This window comes from Cynoglossus semilaevis, chromosome Z (assembly GCF_000523025.1).
Source record: "Cynoglossus semilaevis isolate Cse_v1.0 chromosome Z, Cse_v1.0, whole genome shotgun sequence".
In the NCBI taxonomy this organism is placed as follows: domain Eukaryota; kingdom Metazoa; phylum Chordata; class Actinopteri; order Pleuronectiformes; family Cynoglossidae; genus Cynoglossus; species Cynoglossus semilaevis.
The window spans coordinates 18,165,551-18,184,827 of NC_024328.1; the positions used below are offsets into that span (position 1 = coordinate 18,165,551).

Below are 19,277 nucleotides of genomic sequence, written 5' to 3' on the forward strand. Positions count from 1 at the left end.
GGGGGGGTTGAACCGCTATTTGTCTGATCCGTCGCCTAGGACCTGTTTGCCTTGGGAGACCCTACCAGGGGCGTTAAGCCCCCGACAACATAGCTCCAAGGTTCATTTGGATACTCAAACCCCTCCACCACGTTAAGGTTGCGATTCAAGGAGGGGGACCACATGTTACACCATTTTGTTTTATCTTCTATTTTCAACTAAATTGGATTGGAAAATGTCAAAGATAAGCAATTCAGCAATTTGTTCTATTGTCACACTTTTACTCTTGCCTGCAAGTCATATAAATTACTGGATATAATGAGTTTTTAAACTGATGTTTTACAAATAGCGTGTTACACTGTGCACCTTAATCTGTTTTGCATTACATTTGCATGCTAAATAGTGTCGTACTTCTGTGTACTACTAATAGTAAAAAGTAAAGGAACAATGTTTTGAAAAAACAGATGTGTCCTATGTCTGTTTTGTACATCTTCTCATGTAGATAAATATGTATGTATATAAACACAGCTTGACAACATTTTGTGTAGGCACATGTGACAGAAAAACTTAATTAGCTAACTTTGTTGAAAAAAAAGTATCAAAATCCTGACAGTAGCAGAAGAGAAAAGTTACCTGTGATATACGTTGAAACATGACTTTTGTGAGATTAGAACCAACAGATTTCAGTGTGTGTGTGTCAGACTGTTTGATGTTCCCTGGTGAGTCTGTCCAGGGTTACAGTGTAACCAAAGCATCTGTCTCCTGCTCACCTCCCAGATCAGTCAGTTCAGCTTGATTGGGCTCAGTTATCTTGGTTTTATACTGACAACTGTCTGGGAAAGGTCTGTCTGGGGTTCAAGTGCATTAAAGTCATCCGCCATCTCCCACTGAGCCTCAGCACAGATGGCTCCAGATGCAGCTGGCACAGCATGGAGCAGCACCTGACAGAGCTCATTCACTCACAAGAAAAGAAACCCACTCAAAAGTACACATAGACCAGTACATGCGTACGCCTTACTTCAGGTACAGAGACATCTGCTCGCCCACTGTACCTCGACACAAGTCAACCTACACTCACAAAGTCTGACTAATGCACTCACACTTTAGACACGCACACACATGCACTCACAGCAGGAACATATGCTGCAGTGTGTGTACAAATCCTCACAGTTGCACACATTCAAATAAGCAATTAAAGACGCAGATTACTGCATACCACACACGCACACACATACACACACACAGTTTAAAATGTAAACCCACACATATTGTGCTCTTTCAAACATATGCCAGGGCATGCTGACGTGCACAGGAGCACAGTGCAGAAATCCCACTGTGAATGCACAAAAAAGAAAAAAACAGAGAGAAGCAGGGCAGCAGAGAGAAGTCAAATTGAACAGCCTCACCATTTGTAGCACAGAGAATAGACATGTAAATGGAGGACAATGCATTCTGTTGTAATCCAGGAAATGCTGTGGTTATTAAGCTTATGTGGCTTTTTTAAGTGTTTGAATGGAGGTTTCCACCCAGACACACTCACAAATGAGGGATAGCATTGCCAGGCACTTGCATACGATGGTAAATGAAACAAGAAACACAGTACACAGTACACTTTTTGACTTTTGTCGAGTAAAAGAAATATGCAGTCTGCCTTTTTCTTGCAATATTTTCTCCTGGGTGACAGCCATTTGAGCCAAGATAAAATTGCCAGTTGCCTGTGTCACATTTTACAGTACGCAGCAGATATTATAACAAAGCCTCACAAAGATCCACTTAAATTATGACACAGCAAAAGCGATATACAAGTCATACAAATTTAACAAGCATGTTTACATTCAAAAAGTAGCACAGCAGCGTGAATTAAGCGGAGGTGAGGGAAAGTGTCTGTCTTTTGCTACACTAAACGGATTTTTTTTTCTTGCCCTGAAATTAAAATGCCACTTTGGCATGTCTCTTTATTAAACTCCTCTTTCTATGATTGAAAAAAAAAACAGTTAAGATTAAACTTTTATTTAATCCTGTGACTGACACTGTGTCATTATTCTGCTTGCAGGGACAACTTGGACTGGGTGAGGACAGGATTCACGTCTGTGCTCCTTGTCTTCTCAGCTATTCTCAGCTCGCTGAAGTCGCACACATACAAGCAGTGGACAGCTACGCTGCAGCTGTCACTGGTGAGCCAAAAATCCAGCCAACTGCAGTAGCCAATAGTGACGTTTGGTCTTTCCTTCAACATCTTTTTTTTTTTACACCCCTAAAGTGTTAAGTCAGTGCAGGTGCCTACAAGGTCCATTTCCAGGAAACTTCCTTCTCTTAAAATGCAAGTCATTTGACATTCTCTAATTTAAATTAATTATTGTGTGGCAAGAAAAAGGGTTTTCATATATTTTGATTTTTGAGTATAATATGGAATTTTTTTACTTAACAGCATTACCACAAAGGCAAATTATATTTTAAGCTTAAGGTGCTTCAGTAAAACAAATACCATTTCTCTTAATGTGTAGTAGAGAAAAAATAACAAGCTGGTGGCATTATTGGATATATAGTGTCTTGGGGAAATATATATATATATATACAGCACAGAATAGTGAGTAAAAATAGGAAAAATACCCACTTTCCAAATTGCAACATTCACTATCCTCAGTTTCTCTAAAATTCATTCTTTTATTTATTTATTTATTTGTATTTTTTTTGTGAATCAGAGAACAAAGGCTACATATCACTTGAAGTCTTTTCTCCCTTTCTTTTGTTTGATAAATAAAAAATAAGCATATTGAAGGTGTATCAACCTTTTTAAATAATAGGGGTTACCAGTGTGGTTCCTTTCCCCCCCTTCATCTCAAAAGTTAATCATCATGTCTTAATATACAAAACAACTTTTTCCCAGCAGTGTCTGTCACTGTGGCTTTGAGCCATGCTAATTTTTCATCCACTTCACTTCATTGAGTTTTAATTAACACAACAAGGAATCGGTGTCCTCACATGGCATCACTCGGAGCACAAATTCACCCTCATTAGCTCTTGATATCTCTAAAACCATTCTAGCTACAGTGTGCAGTGGTGCACCCAGTCTCAGTGTTATGTCTTAGATGAAATACATAATGAACTGATCTGCTGTTTTTCCAGCACATAGCCTCTGCACTCTTAGACATGTCAGGCGCTGAACTTTCTTTGTTGTTACCCGACTTGGAGATAAGAAAACACCTTCTCTTCGCATCAGCTTTTCCCACAATCCTGCTTGTCTTGAATAGTCCAAAATCAGAAAGCTATCTTTTCTGACTAAATAAAAAACGGTGCCTGCTAGTTCTTCACTTTTCAACATTACTGGCTCCTTAGACTCTAGGTTGTATGACTTTCTGCAAACTGATCCCCCCCTCTGCTCGGCCAAGGGGAAATGAACTGCCATGAAAGCAGTTCCAATACATTTGCACCACTACAGAGTGTCAAGAAACCACTTCTCCTTCAAATTGCTGCTTTCTTCTGTTCTGTCAGACAGACGGAATTAAAGTGGTGGCACAACAAATGTAACATCAGCCGGTTAAAGAGAAAAACGCATTGTACTTGTTTCCAGAGCGGGGCACATTTACAGCACACTGCTGAACTGCAATATTCAGTTAAAAGAATTGCCTATTGTTGAGGAGAGACGAGAGACGTCTGCCGGCGCTGTGTGCATGTAGCTTGGCTGCAAATGCCACTGCTTCATTAAATGAACTGCAGAGAACATATTATTAACTTTGGTCCCATTTGAATTCTTGGCGGCAGCGGGGGACTATGTGGAGACCAGAGTCCTGTTCGCCTTTTCTACATTATGTCTTTAGGTGATCTATAAAATGTTATTATTTAAAACAAGCTCTTTATGGATTGCTTATGAGGCATGCTTAGCACATGATTGATCTGACCTTTCGAAGACGCTACTTCTTTGGGAAAACATCAGACTTAACCTTTTTTAGCGGGATTACCCTGCCAGCCCTCTGTGCAAGTGTGTGTGTGCATGTGTGTGTGCTCGCGTGGGTGTTCAGTAGTTTATGCTCATGCGGCTGTTTGTGTGGTAAAACACGTCAAAACACCTGCCTCCCTTCCTTCGCCAGGCATTCCCGGCTGAAGGGAAAATAATACAATACTGACTGATTGATCAGTGATGTCTGAAGTGGTATTAGTGCCTGTGCTTTTGTGTGTGTATGTGTGTATTTGTGTGTGTGTGTGTGTGTGTGTGTGTGTGTAAGGCTTTGTACTAGTTGATGCAGAATAGAGATTGATGGAGGCCTGCCGTGAGGAGGATACTCAGTTATCTCCTTGTAATTAAAATCCACCTCATAAAGATTATTGACTCCCCCTCTGTATGAACCAGCGTGCTCCCGTGCTTGGCAGGGTTCGCAAAGCGCTTCTTAAAAAATGAAAAATAGCATATTAAGCAGCACATATTTCCCATTTATGCAGAACATTTAGATGTGGTTAAGTTATCGTAATGTGCAATAAAACCTGGATGTGAAATTTGTAATCCACTTTGGAAAATTGCTTACTATATTGCTTTTACATCCCCTGAAAGAGCGTTGGAGATGTGTGTGCCAGGTTTATTGTGTGCCATAATTTAAAAGTCCTCAATCGCAGGCAATAAATATAAATTTATTAGTGGCAGGTTTAAATAGGCAGACACTGAGGTAGTATGAGTGAGTGTAGGCTTGAGTGTTTGCTGAACGTTCAAGTGTGTGTCTCTGTCTGTATTTGCGTGTGTACGTTGTGGGTGGGGCTACCGATACAATACAGTATTGTATATTGATGTGATATTATATATTCTTTTATAATTGTTCAACAAGGAAACATTAATTTTAGTTAGTAGAGACTAATGTTTTAGAGTAAGTCATATCAGCCTTTTCTGTCACATACAATCAAACATTTAGTCATGCACCTGCCTGAAAATCTTGATGATGATATGCTTTAAAATTCCTTTCTATATCACTGTAGGAAAACATACTTACTCAGAGAATTAAGGTGAAAGTGACTATTTGTTTTTAGAAAAAAACGCTATGACATACATTTACTCTCTTATTATTAAGTGTTGTTCATGATGCTACTGTCTAAATCTGATCTTCTAAAAGCACCCTTTTGAAACAGCGGCCTGCAACCCAGGCACACCCTTAGAGTGGCCCAGTCTGCAATCAGTTATCAAATGTGGAGTGGAACTGAGAGAATCCTTGTTGGCAGGTAATCAGGAATTCCTACAGTTGACAGTCTTGGCCAGGCAAATGAATCAATAAAATGATCAGTGAAACTCAACTGACAAATACTATAATAATAACAGAGGTGGAAAGTAACCAATTACATTTACTCATGTTACTTTAATTGACTAGCTTTTGTTAGTAATTTGTAATAAGTTAATTTTACTTTTACCTATGTGCTTTTTGACTTAAGTATTTTTACTTTGCTACATTTGGAAAGAACCCGTTACTGAGTAAAAACTATATTACATATATACATACTGTGAACTACTATTACTTTTTGTGACTTTCTTTTCATTTCTACCCCTGCAACAGGTGGAGAGCTGTATCTGTGAGGGCTGATTCCATGTCTTTCGCTGGTCTGTAATATCACAGACATTTAAAAAGTCTTCACGCCCCTTCAGATTCTACTGAGTGACAGGACGGTGTGTATCTGAGCAAAATAATTGTCTGTAGGTGTATTTTGTTTATTTTTTTTACTGCATTCAATTACTGCATTTCAGTTGTATAAATAGTATTAAATATACTGGTGAGTCCAGAAAGAATCAGATACAGACTGAAAGTACTGTTGTCACACAGTGATGTTTTGATGCTGAAGACTTTTCTTCCATAATGAGATGTCACACATTTATCACTCAGCCATTAAGATTTTATTAACTCATTCACAGCATCCTAACAAATGTATTGCTTGTTTAAAATAAATGGTTGTTTTCTGTGCAGGTATCTGTTGTTGCCTGTGGTTCCTGGCACATGATTGCACTCACTGAAGGTGAGCACACACAGCACCTTTCACTTAGACTTATTTTCATCTGGTTTTATCCCTTCCTCTTCATTCTCTCCGCTTTTTCCTTCAGCGTTGTATCTAAATCAGGCCTTGCTCCTCCTCAAAGCCCCTCCTCACTCACTTTTCACTCATTAGACCATAATTCACTTCAGAGGGAAGCGTCATTAATGCACAGTAGGACTCAGCAGCTTGATGTGTGCTAATTATATTGTGTGTTTTACACACTTGATGACTTTTGCTTAGTCAATGGTGAGCTTAGTTTCTGGTAATTGTTTTTAGGGATATGATAAGTTTATAAAAGCCTCTCCGTGTGAGTGTGTGTGTGTTTGTGCAAGTTTACCCGTGGATGCACAGTGGAATCTGAGTTTGTCAAATGTAGATGGTGAGACTTGCAATCTGTGCTGGTAATATTTATATGCCGCTATTGCCAGTGTAGTCATGCATTAGGAGTGTGGCACATGCATCACACACGGTGCACTGCTTTGATAATTGAACAGAAAACACAACGTATCATTTCACAGCTTACACTGTTCTCTGTACCAAATTATGATTAGCAAACAGTCTGACACAGTGAAACTTGAAAGTCCATCACCAGATTTAGGAAAACATCATCCACGGTGGTGGTAGTCGCCTTCAGATCGAGCCATGTGAGCCAGCAGTTACATCACTAGCTGCTGCAGCCAGAAATGCTGCTCATCCTTGGGCTAATCATTCTGATTGGAGGTGTCCTCTGGCTCACCTGGGGGCTTCCAATCCTATTAGGCCAACCGTCCTGAGACTGGAACACCCAGCATCCGCTTGTGTTTGATCAGCAGTGCTTAGAGCCCACACTTGTCCTTTTACGTCAGTTTTAAGGTATGAAGGAGAGAAGCAGCATGGATGAGTTTGGTGGTGTTGAGGGTGGGGGAGGGGGGTTAAACTGTGATCCTCTTAACTCTCCATGGGAGCAGTGGAGAGTTCTAGTGCCACACCTCCTACTCTGAACCAGCTTTGGTTCTCTGAGAAGGGCGGGTCCGTAAACTTCAGGTGTCAGCTTAAAATTGCATATTGAAAAAAAAGTAGAAGAAAAAGAAGAGCAAGAAGAAAGAAAAAGAGTCAGAGGTTGTGTATCAATTGTTCAGCTGTATTTTTAAAGTTGTTTTACACCTAATTCTGTTGATTGGTGGGTTTTGCCTTTTACAAAAAGATAAAAAAAGAAAATCCATCCATCCATTTTCATCGGCTTATCCGTTACCGGGTCGCGGGGGCAGCAGTCTCCACCTAAATCACACTGCACCATACCAACCCCCCAAACCTTCCTGTGGGTGGTGAGTCCACTGGAAGGTACCAACCGCCCTAACCGGGATTCAAACTTGTCCAGGAGGTGAACCCTGGGGTTCCACACCAATGACAGAGACATTGCCTCTGGGCCAAAGCGCCACAAAGGAAAATCAAGAATGGTTTAAATTTAGTTCGTATTGATAATGTCTAGACCAGTCTAAATACCCTAAAAATGTATACATAGTAAAAACAAAGAAATGTACAAATCATATGCAGTAAAAACCTGTGAAAACACTGAAAGGGCTTTTCAACGTAGCAGAATTTGGTCTAGCCCTACTTTCCACATTTTTCTCGGTCTACGAAAGCACAGCAGCTCTCTCATGTTGTTAGAGGTAAATACACCTGATCCCCAGAGACCCGTCACCTCCTTCCACCATCTCCCTTTCCTTACATCACCTTCTCTATCCCCTCGTTCAACCTTCCCATTGACTGCTCTTCTTCTTCATAGCACACCCATTACTCTGTCTCTCCTGTGGCTCTTCTTCCTCCTGCACTCTTCCCCTTTTTGTCCCCTCCTCCTTCTCTTCCACCTCCTCTATCCCTGGGCCAGGAGCGCCCAGGAAGAGCCATGTGTTTCCAAAGTGGACTGGATGGGAAATCGAAGCAGGGCTTCTGTGTTTATCAAGCTACAGCTCCGTCACCTTGCTCCAACTCCCGTCTGGAGGCCCTGGCAAATTGGTGACAGCAGCAACAACCCTGCAGCACACGCAGCCCCAATGTGCACACTTACACACACACACACCAAGGCACACACATACACATCACCTTGGCCTGTTTAGTTTTATTGCCAATGTCAGGTGAGGAGGTGGAGGTAGGAGTGCTGTCTGTGCTCACCCTACACACATGCAACTGCACACACACTAACACACACACACACTCACACACACTGACACTTTCATACACACACAGTCATTTCCACCCCTGCCGACACCTTGGCTAACAAGACCTGTGAACCGCAGTGACAGAACTCGGAGACTTGTCAGAGTCCCAGTCTTTTAATGCCAAGACCCAGCCCCAGCTCTGAGCCAGCAGGGTTTCTGTATGCACACTGAGCCACAATAGACTGCACAGTGAGATAGTGAACACGAGTGCACTGAGTACTACTGCTGCTCCAGGTCAATGTTGTTTATAAAATACTGTTAATAAATACCCACAGTTCTCTGCTGTAATTATTTCAATAGAACATACAGAGTAACGCATTATTGAACTTCTTTAACATGAAAATCTGTGCCTTTTGTAGAAAGTTTGGGTTTACCTTTAGTTTGCTCCACAATATATTGAACTGCAGCTTCACACACAGTTTCTTCCATCCATGAATCTTTATCTTCCTGCTCCTGTGCATCAATGTTGTCTGTGTATCTCTGTAAACCTCCACAATCCTGTGAGATCTTCATGTGAAGCATCTGATCGTCAGTAATTACAGCTGGTTTTTCACAGACCACTGCACCTTTTGTTGTTTGTGTACAGAACGTCAGCTGCCGGACACATTTTCTGCCGACCTTTGATTGTATTTTGATGTGATCCTGTAAGCATAGAAAAAAATAAAGTTGACTTAGGTTAGAACCCTGCGTGGCCTCACTGCCTTGAGAATGAACTGCACAAACACAGATGCCTAAGCGCTTACAATGATGCCATTTAAGAGACTATTGATCCAGCTAGTGCTGGGTGAATCACTGGATCAATGTTCAGTTGGTTGGTCAGCTGGATGGCTGGCTGACGACATGAATGAATGGGGGGCTAGATAATGGATGAATGGACAGTAGAGTAATCGATGGAGGCATAGATGTATGGATTGATTCATGGATGGATATGAAGACGGGAACATAACAGCAGGACAGCAGGGTCACATCGGTAAACACCAGAGCTTGTGTTAGTGTCAGGATTTTATTAGACTACATTGTTCCTTTTGCACCTTAAGGTTTACCACCTGCACAAACATTATGACCATAGGAATGCAGTTTTGTAGGACTGGTCTGAGGGAGAAATGTTCCCACCCGAAGCATAAAAACCCAGATTCGATTATTTTAGCAAATTTAGCAACACTTGCAAAATGATGCATGAATATGTGAAAAAAGTAATTAATGTCTCTCACATGGGTGGTGATTTGGCCCAGTGGCAATGTCTCTGTCATTGGTGTGGAACCCCAGGGTTCACCTCCTGGACAAGTTTGAATCCTGGTTAGTGCGGTTGGTTCCTTCCAGTGGACTCACCACCTACAGGAAGGTTTAGGGGGGGTTGGTACGGTGCAATGTGATTTGGGTGGCGACTGCTGCCCCCACGACCCGGTAACGGATAAACGGATGAAACTGGATGGATGGATGGATGGTCTTGCACATGGTCCAAACACACACGTAGAGCTTTTCAGTTTTTTGGAACCTGAATTGCTGATGGAGTATTTCTGAATCTTCTCAAGAGCTTCTAGGGAATTATAAGGAAAATGTCCAGTTATTCTCTGTGGGTTTCTTTGGCCAAATGTCTTGTTGAGGCCATAGATTGAACAGGCTGTGTCCAGCCCACATATGTAAAGAACCATCTTTAAATCAGAACCTTGGAAAAAAAAGAAGGTCTGAAGAAGTAAAGGACAGTCACACTGTTAGCTACATCAAAAGCTGAGGCTGCTTTTTAAATCTTGGACATGACAAACAAATTGAGCTAGTCAAGTTCACATTGGTCAAAAAGTTGTACAACCAATGACATTCATTATGTCATGGAACAGAATCAGATCAATGTTATTGAATGTTAAAGGACAAAAAACAGCCATTGTGATTAGTTTGTTTTTGCTGGATTTTTGTGATTTGTGTACACTGGGGTTCTTTGACCTAGTTACCCAGCATTTGGCAGCAAACATGCAAAAAGTGTAACACAATGCAACACAAGGGAGAGATAGAAATTCTTTTATTATTCTTACGTGCGAGGCATGTAAGAATACGCACACAAACACTCATATGGCCGTGCACACTCACAGTGAAGTGATCATCGGAGGCTCACAGAGGTCGTGCCTCATGAGAAAAGGAAAAAAAGGAGAATGCTTATTTAAAATTCTGTAAGAGATGTCAGATATGCCCTCTGCATATTTCTATGTAAAAATGTGTAAATAGATCCTTTGTAAATAGCTTCTCTCTTGCCAATCACCCTGTCTGCACTCTGCATAGCAGCATTAAAAATTGATCCTTAGCTGCACCAGGGTGAGATGCTAACATTGCTGCCAAATGACTGATTAAAAAGAAAAACCTTTAATCTTTGCTTTAAAGTGTCTACTGCCTTGGCATGCCTTTCCCTGTGCTCCTCTATCTTCCAAGGCTGTGAAGGGAAGGAGGGGGTCGCCGTGAGGGAAACGGGGTCACACTTCATGTAGAGTCAGCACTGTACACTGATAGCGCTCTGGAGGTGAGGGATTTCAATAAGCACAGATCTAGGAATTGACGCATATTGCTCTCGTCTAAATTGAACCCTGAGCCAAAGGTTAAAGACATATTTGAGTATTCCACAAGACCATAAGGCAAATGTGTTAGTGTTCTTCAACACGTTCAAGAAAAGCAGCTTTTCATCCGATGTATACAATGCAGGTTAACACAAATCTGCAGGGCGGTTGTTTGATGATGCAAGGTTTGACCTGCCCCGAACTTGTTCACTTGCACAGCAATGGAAATCCAAGCTCTTTGAATTACAGTGTGTTAAAACGAACAAATGCTTGCCTAAACATTGTGAAATAGAGTAACTACAGGCAAATTAGATTAGAAAAAAACATGTTTTCAATTGTTGATGAGAAAGGTTTAGGAGTGTGTGTCTGTGTGTGGGTGTGTTTCAGGGAGCAGAGAGAAAAAACCAGAAGAATCTGATCATAGAGATCGCGGAGTTTGCTTCAGAGACCTTGTCCACAATCCACTAGCAGTGGAGAAGGTAAGGACAGGCAACAAATTGCAATTAAGACAAACTCTCCCTTTCTTATCAACCCACTCAAAAACTGTACAAATACACTTTTCAGAAATGTTTCAGGACTTCCTAAAAATGTAACAGATCCCCAAAGTTTGGAATAAAACAGTAAAAAAACTGTGACCTGACCCTTATTCAGCAGGGTAAAAAAGGCACATCCTCCAGTGGCTCAGTCTTATAAACAAAGATATATTTTTTTATCATGACTCAACTTTTGCATCCTAATTGCTAAAGGAAGGGCAGTGATTGATATTTTCCTTCTCCATACTTCCTGCCTGCCTTGTTGATATTCTCAAACCTATAGCATCTGTTGTTTACTTCCACACAACCCACACTCCTTCATTTCCCACATTTTTTTTCCCATCTCTACGCGAGCAATAATGAGATACGATTGAACAGGTTTTTCTTGAGTTAACAGCACAGCTCTCAAAGTCTGAGGTGAAGATAATATTCACTCACCTTTCAGAGTATCAGTCACGCCTACTGAATTGTTACCCCGAGCCACACACTCACACACATACATACACACACAGCAAAGCTCCCGCCACTCCCCATCTCTGTCATTCAGCTGTTTACTGTCATTCATACTCAGGGTTTTTGTATAATCCTCTCACCACACCTGAGAACTCCCCACACTGTGTCACTGGATTTACTCCCCTGCTCCCTCTCCTCCGATGCAGAAGCTTTTTTTTTTTTTTTTTTGCATCACAGTCATTCCTATACCCACATTTTCATCCTTTATGTAAATAACCACAAATAAAAAGACAGTAAGAGACACTTCAAGATTCACACACACACACACACACACTCACACACAAACCACTCTTTGCACGCTGTATGTTTGCAGTCATCCCCTCTCATCAGTTGGTTTGTTAGTGGAAGTGTCTTTGCCTGTAGCCATAAATTAGGGGGTTGTGATTTAACTGATTGAGACAAAAGAGAAGACAACGAAACATGAATAAAACAAATGATGTAGAGAAGGTACAGGGAGGGGAGAGACAGAAAAGAGAGGAAAAGTGTGTGTGTGTGTGTGTGTGTTAGGAGGGGAGGATGAACTGAAGGCAGAAATGGGCCAGTGTATATTTCTGCTCCACTTTCACTTGGGGAAGGCTTCATTAAGAAGTCTGTTTCCAGAGCACGGTGGTGGAATCTGTGTGTAACGATGTGTGTGTACAGCAGTGCGGGTGCACATTGGACAGCTTCATGTCTGAGACTGTGTGGATGCACGTGCATGGACATAATGATTTTTTTTTTGTGTGTGTGTGTGTGTTCAGCAAAAGAGATCCCCTAAATAATTTACTCCCAGGACTCTCTAATTGGTATCAAGTTTTTAAATGGGGTCAAACGTGGCAGTGCAGTTCTATGCAGCTTTCCTCTTGCCTTAAATATGTTTCATTACATCTGCTGCTGCAGTGCTGCTGCTGCTCTGTGGGACTTGAACCTGTAGATGCTGCTTCTGCCTCGAAGTTCAGTCTGTTCTGCAAACACACCGGGCTGTGGAAGGATCTGGTTTTTATGGCTGTGGTAGAGTTCATTCATTTATTTTATATCCGCTGAGTACTGTAGGAAACGTTCATTATGAAGAAGTCTGGTAGGTCGTAAACATCAAACAAAGTTGCACACACACAAACGTGCACACACACACACACACACACAAAGCCTAAGGCAACATACAGAGCATGTATTAGCTCTAAGCTCACTAATAAGGCCAATTAGAATTATACTGTGTATTGGTGAAAGTAGCTTTACCTATAAGAGTCTCTCATCCTCATGACTCCTTCACATATTGACTTTACCTATGTAAGACAGTAAACTGTTGGTTCTACTGGAAAGTTGTCAAGTTATTGTATAATTGTATTAAAATGCACTTTGAAGTAACAGTTTCTGTTTCACTTAATTTTTCTTTTCTCAATTTAAATGAAAGACAACATCACATCACAACATGGTTAACCCACCAGTAATTTTGGTTGTTTACTTACTGAAACTGTCACAGTGAGCCATTAACATGGCAGGACACAAACAGGACCCAAATGCAGTACTGGGGCCGGTAGTTTATATATGAAAAAAAAAAAAAAATTCACAAAAACCTGCTTCTTCAAAGATCAGGACAAAACACTCAGCACAGGAACAGACTTGACCAGGAACAGCCTAGAAACAGACACACCATTGACCAGCTACAACACAATGATCCCACAAGGACAGAGTGAGGGAGAGAGGTATATATACAAAGGGCACCAGGGGAAGAGTGAGACTAATTACAGAGACACAGGTGAGTGTGATGACACAGATTACCCCTCACAGCAGACAGCAGGAACAGAAAACACACAGACCTGACAAAAACATCATGGCCCACAGTGAGTCTGTTTATGTTGACATGCACGTAAAACTGCAAGAATAATACTGCAAGTAAACTGGTCAAAATTAATATTTATAGTTTCAAAATTGCAATGGAATCAAAATCATGACCAAACTTTCTGCAGAAAGTATCCTAGTGCTGTGTTATATAAAAGTAAAATAACCAATTTTAAAGTCAAATCAATAAAAAGTAATGTGTAATGTCTAATTAACTACAGTATTTATTACATTATTATTGGTTATCATCACTTTGTCTCTATCAGGACTTCAAGCACAGTAGTCAGACTGGGGGGAAACCAGACAACTTCATGAAGAAGCAGCAGGGCGGAGAATCTGACGGCGCTGAGGGAGATGAAGGAGAAGAAAGTAAAGTTAGACCAAACAATACGGAGGGAAATGGAGCGTTGCAGGAGGATTCAGCTGCTGCCTTTTCCAGGTCTGAAATGGGAAAGGACAGGAGAGGAAATGACCACTCATCAATCACATGCAAACAGAGGGATAAGGGGGAGGATCGCAGGGCAGAAGGGCAACTAGAGTGTAGGAAAGAACCACAGAAAGGAAGACCAAGCATAAACACGGCCTTCACCACTCTGCATCCCTTACCCAGGTCAGCTGCTGAGCAGCGCAGGTCAATCGACGGCACACTGCCACGGTTACTGACGAGACAGGAAAGCCGGAGCAGAGTTTTAGCCGGAGCTCAGAGTGTGAGTGTTTTAGTTCTTATTAAATTAATGTAATCTACTTTGTCACTGTTGTGAGTCATAGCGAACATCCAGGTTTGCACACATCACATTTTATTTCTATTACTCCACTCCTTTTGCCTTGGCTAGTGTTAGCCAAACATGATTTTTGCTTTTATCACAATGAGTTGGCAGCATCTCAGAGCTGCTGGCCCTCAACCTTTTATTTGTTATATGAGTGTCTGAGAGTGCTACAGTTAAGTGGCTTGAACTCCGAGAGGCACTTAAATTACTTTAGCTGCAGTTAAAGACTAAAACATAGCCTACTTTTATTACTCTGTAGCATTAAATAATTTAACTATCAACCCAAAAGCAGATAGAAAGTTTAAAATGTTTTCTTTTTTCTTTTTTTCTTGTGTTGCATGTGTTTGTCTTTTTAGGAGATATCCACGTATTTGACCAAGTTGGTCCAAAAATCTGGAAGTGATAGCAACATTCTGCAGTGTCCCAAGTTCAGGATGGAGCCCAGACCTCCTGGGAGATCTGCAAGTCCTCTGGCACACAGAGTAGCCTCCTGTCACCGTTCAAGAACAAGACCACAAGTTGTCCTTGAGTCTCCGATTTACTGTTCCTCTCCTCATCCGACCTCTGTGCAACAAATCCATTCGTCCAGATCTTTCCACCTGGAATCAGCCGTTGAAAGCTCTCTTCCTCCATCTCATTCCTCCTCTGAAGCCTTCATGTACTGTTCTATGTACAGAAGCACCATTTCTCCCCTTGGCACAACTCGGAATAATCTTTAAAAATCTCCCAGACCCAGTTCTGTCCGGCAATGGAAGTAGAATATTTATGTCATCTTTTAATCCTGGAAATGTGTATTTAATATTTCGTTCCGGGTCATGTGAATGACTTGAAAGCTAAATATATTTCTTATACTGTCCCCTTGATAATGTACAACTCTGACTGGCTTTGCAATAAGACTACTTTTTTTTATCATTCTTTCCTGGACATCAAATTGTGGGCTCCAGGTAGACAGGGAGGCAGCAATGTCTACGCTGCCAGAGATTTTTTCCTTCTTCTTTGTCTTCTTCTTCTTTAGCTGACTCCTCGTTAGTATTAAAGTGCACCAGTTTATTCCAAAACTGTGATTTGTCAAATATTAATGTCATAAACTCCATCTCAGTCAATAACATTCTTGGACCTTGACTCGGTCATGAGGTAAAAGCTGCAGAGTCTTTGAACATTTCAGCAGATCTTGAGCCTGCACACCACCGCTGAGCCACATTGATTTTAATACTTACAGTGTGTTGTTTATTAAAGACATGACGCTCTCTTAGATCTTGGCCTCTTGTAAGACATTTCACGGTGGAATGTTTTCATGGCTGCCCATCTCTGCTGCATGTCTCACATGTGCATGCTACTATTGCTCTTTGGAGTGTGAGGAAATTGATTTGTTGCAGAGATAATACTTTATGATGAGGTTTCTCTCAGTAAATGGGATCATTGCTGCAAGTTCTTTCCCTCGCTCTGTTTTCTTTTCATGTGTCACAGAGGAGACCTTCGTTATTAGCCTTGTAGCCTGTACAGGCTGCTTCTTTGCCACAGCGTCGACCACAAACACATGGCAATTTCTTCAAGTCAGGATTTTATACAAATAGCACACATCTTGTTTTAATGTTTTGAATATATATATATATATATATNNTCACACAGAACGAAGAAGAAACTCATTTTTACCAACCTCTAAATTCCCTTAATCCCTGTTAAAGTCTCCAAAGTCTGGTATAAAAACTCAATCCCACTCTGATTACACACAGGTATGTATGCAGTAGTGATGGCATTGAGACATCAGCCCATCCCACTTCATCAACTCCTAAACTCCCTGCGGTTTGTTTTCGGTGTTATTGTTCATGGTGTATCACGTCTACGCCCTGTGAGACTCTCGCAGATCGATTCAAGGTGAAGCCTGTCGATTAAATACCTTGAGCCTTGCTCTCCACCTAGCCCCAGGGTGACACCTACTCCTTTACACTTATATACCCTCATAACAAACACACGCAGGCATAGACACCAACTTCATCTGTCATCCGTCAATATCTCCATCAGGGCCTGTATTGATCCACTCCATCCAGCCTTCTCGCCCCACCGTGCACAGGACAACACCAGAGCCGGGGCAGTGTCTGTGCAGGTGTAATTTCTGACAGATTTACAATAAAGCTCAAGTTATTATTTAACTCTTCCGGCAGCAGTGTGTGCTCTCTGATTTAACACGCAGGGAATAGATGAGTTACAGCTGACACGGAGAATCTGCCGGGGCTGGAATGGTAGGCACCCGGTTCATAACTCAGCCGTTGAATGTGTAGTTAGTCAATCACTTGATCTGTAATCACAAATGCTGCCAGAAATTACATGAGTGATGAGATGTAATAAAAGCACTTACTTTTCCTGCTCTGTCTCTTAAGTGTTATTGGCAGACCCCACTCTCCCAGGAGGCCGTGGCTGTGAAACAAAATCCTGATGTAAACTGCCTCATTGGTCTCTGCCTCACGCTCTCCCTCCCTCTTCCCCCCTCTCTCTTTCTCTCTCTCTCACACACACTCTCTGATGTACAGTGTGTGTGAGACTATGTGTGTGTGATTACAGAGCGCTCCTATACAGACTAACACCAGGCTCTTATTCACTGTATTTCTTCACCCCAGATTGCTTTGCACCAGGACAAATGATCCTAGTAAAGATGGTTGTCTGCATCTCTGTCATTTATAAGGTCTAATGTTTGCAGAGGTGCAGGAACATTCACCACATAAAACTACTAACTACACAGTCAAAATATTGGTTCACTTTTTCAAAATGTATACCGTGAAATTTAACTGTGGGATTTTTTTTTTAATTCCCTTATTACTGCTCTTTAATTAAAATATTGCAATTCCTTTCAAAGATTTAAGTAACTTTTTGAAAAACAAAATCAGTGAATAGACACCCATAAACTTCAACAGATTTGTTTTAATTTTTCATCTATATTTATTTCCTTTTTTATTTAGCAATTTTCTTCTGTCAACTTTATTCACAGTTTGGACACAGTCACAGATGTTATATTTTATGATTTAATTATTATTATTATTATTATTTGAGCCTTCTCAATAGTCATCTGGGCTATTGTGGGCCAGCTACACCATTAGCCTGTTCGAGGACTGACGTAGCTAACATTAGCTCTGACGTTGCAGCAGAAATTTTTGCATTAAGGTAGGCTTGAAGTGGTGCACTAATAAGAACTGCTGTTATGTTGCTCTTTTGGTGTTGTCACACACATTGCAACAGTCATGCCAGGAGTTAGAAAACTGAGAATGATTCATTTACTTGTATTATTTTGACACATTTATTTGTCTTTAATTAATTAATTGGCTGGATTCTCTTATGGTCAATTCTGTAATCATTTCTGTGACAGTATCTCAGTATGTTACTTGTGCAACCCTTTATGTTTCATTTGGTTCCTTTTTTTTAAATACAGACTAACAACTCTCAGATTGGCTTGTTTAAACACAACTTTGTGTTTTCATTTCATTTTTCATTTAATTTTTTTTGTGACACATTTAATTTATTCTTCACTTCTCGTATTAAAATAACAATCATTCTGTGTTTCTAATATTTTTTGACAGGTGAATTTGCTTCAAATTGCATTTTTGGAAAGTGTACTAACTTTTCTGGAACTGGAGTTCGTTGCTCTAAAGCCGTTGCTATGGTCTGGTCCAACTTTCCCCGCCTGCATCCTGTTTCGGTCAAGGATGTCATGATAAGTTACAGTGCAGCAAAGGTATGACCTTCTGTACAGGTAATCAAACATCTTAGGGCCGTGACACAAACATTTCTATGACTGTCTGTGACGCCCGTCCACGTAGCCTCTGGCAGCAGGTCATGTGCGACAATTCCATCGATCCGGACCTCTATAATAATTACACAGCGTCTTGCATGCACTATTGATCAGGCCTATTGATAAAATCATATTTTACTGTAAAGGTCTGTTGATTTGATGCATTACAGCATAAATCTCTCCTCACAAGCAGCTGTGTTGGAACTCCCACTGCCGAGTGATGGATGCTCTCACAGATATAAACCCGTATACGCTCACACTGTTGCACGCATGCAACTATTTATATCTATTGTCTGAATGGGACAGTAACAGACACAGGTTAAAGATAGACAAAGATGTAACGATACCCACACCTCTGGACCAGCCATATAAACAGATGATCACAATGGGATGACAAGCTGGGATCTGCAGCCCAGCTTATATGATGTGATATATAAGCAATGGTGTCGCTGCTCCATCTTATCATGACTTGTATTGTCAGCAGGCGCTGAATCTGCATGGTGGTAATAGATTCTAATGTGGTTCAAATGCCCCTCGGTGAAGGGGAAATAGAGATGAATGTGACAGTTCGTACAGGACTTGTCCTGTGGATATAAACAGCTTTTAGAACTGTTGCTCTCACCGGGAGGAGAGAATACAGATGGTTTGGCGGCAGCCGTGCAGGTAAATGTTATAGCTGGTATTACCATGTATTTTTTTTTTTTTTATCCTTGAAGGTTGACCTCTACAGACAGTGCAGTAAAACAAATGTGACTTTGTTTTTTTTAAAAACAGAATTGTTAATTTTTTTGTCGTAGCCCAACCTCTATTGTTGTAAAGATGTCAAGGTTTTCTAAAGATGCATTTAAAACTAAAATAATTCATATGAACTTACATTTATTAGTCAGTGTTGATTTTACTTCCTCTTGTTTTCTTGCTGTGGAATCAGAGGTCAAGCAGCAGTTTTCATCTGAGGACATCCTGTAAGGCAAAACACACATATGTATATATACAGTATATATAGCAAGTAGGAAATGTAATTGATTTGAGCTGGTAGTTAAATTATTTTCATTTCATTACATTTATGGATATTGCAAATATTGCACATAAAAGAATTGTTGGCTTATGAGGATTTTGTTTGTGATCTAAAGTGAGTGTGCCATATT

The 19,277-nt window shown here is 40.9% G+C and overlaps 1 protein-coding gene across 1 annotated transcript; it reads left to right on the forward strand.

Annotated features, from left to right (window-relative positions):
• Positions 1 to 13,139: 13,139 nt before the first annotated feature.
• Positions 13,140 to 15,920, forward strand: LOC112486481 (uncharacterized). Its single transcript, XM_025053281.1, has 2 exons — positions 13,140 to 14,291; positions 14,708 to 15,920. Exons 1-2 carry the CDS (start codon positions 13,896 to 13,898, stop codon positions 15,068 to 15,070), a joined length of 759 nt encoding a protein of 252 aa, XP_024909049.1. The 5' UTR covers positions 13,140 to 13,895; the 3' UTR covers positions 15,071 to 15,920.
• The last annotated feature ends 3,357 nt before the right edge of the window (positions 15,921 to 19,277 follow it).

Coding starts and splice junctions, on each gene's coding strand:
- LOC112486481 (XM_025053281.1), top strand. CDS start 13,896: ATGAAGAAGCAGCAGGGCGGAGAATCTGACGGCGCTGAGGGAGATGAA. Junction 14,292..14,707: donor TTTTAGCCGGAGCTCAGAGT/GTGAGTGTTTTA, acceptor TTGTCTTTTTAG/GAGATATCCACGTATTTGAC.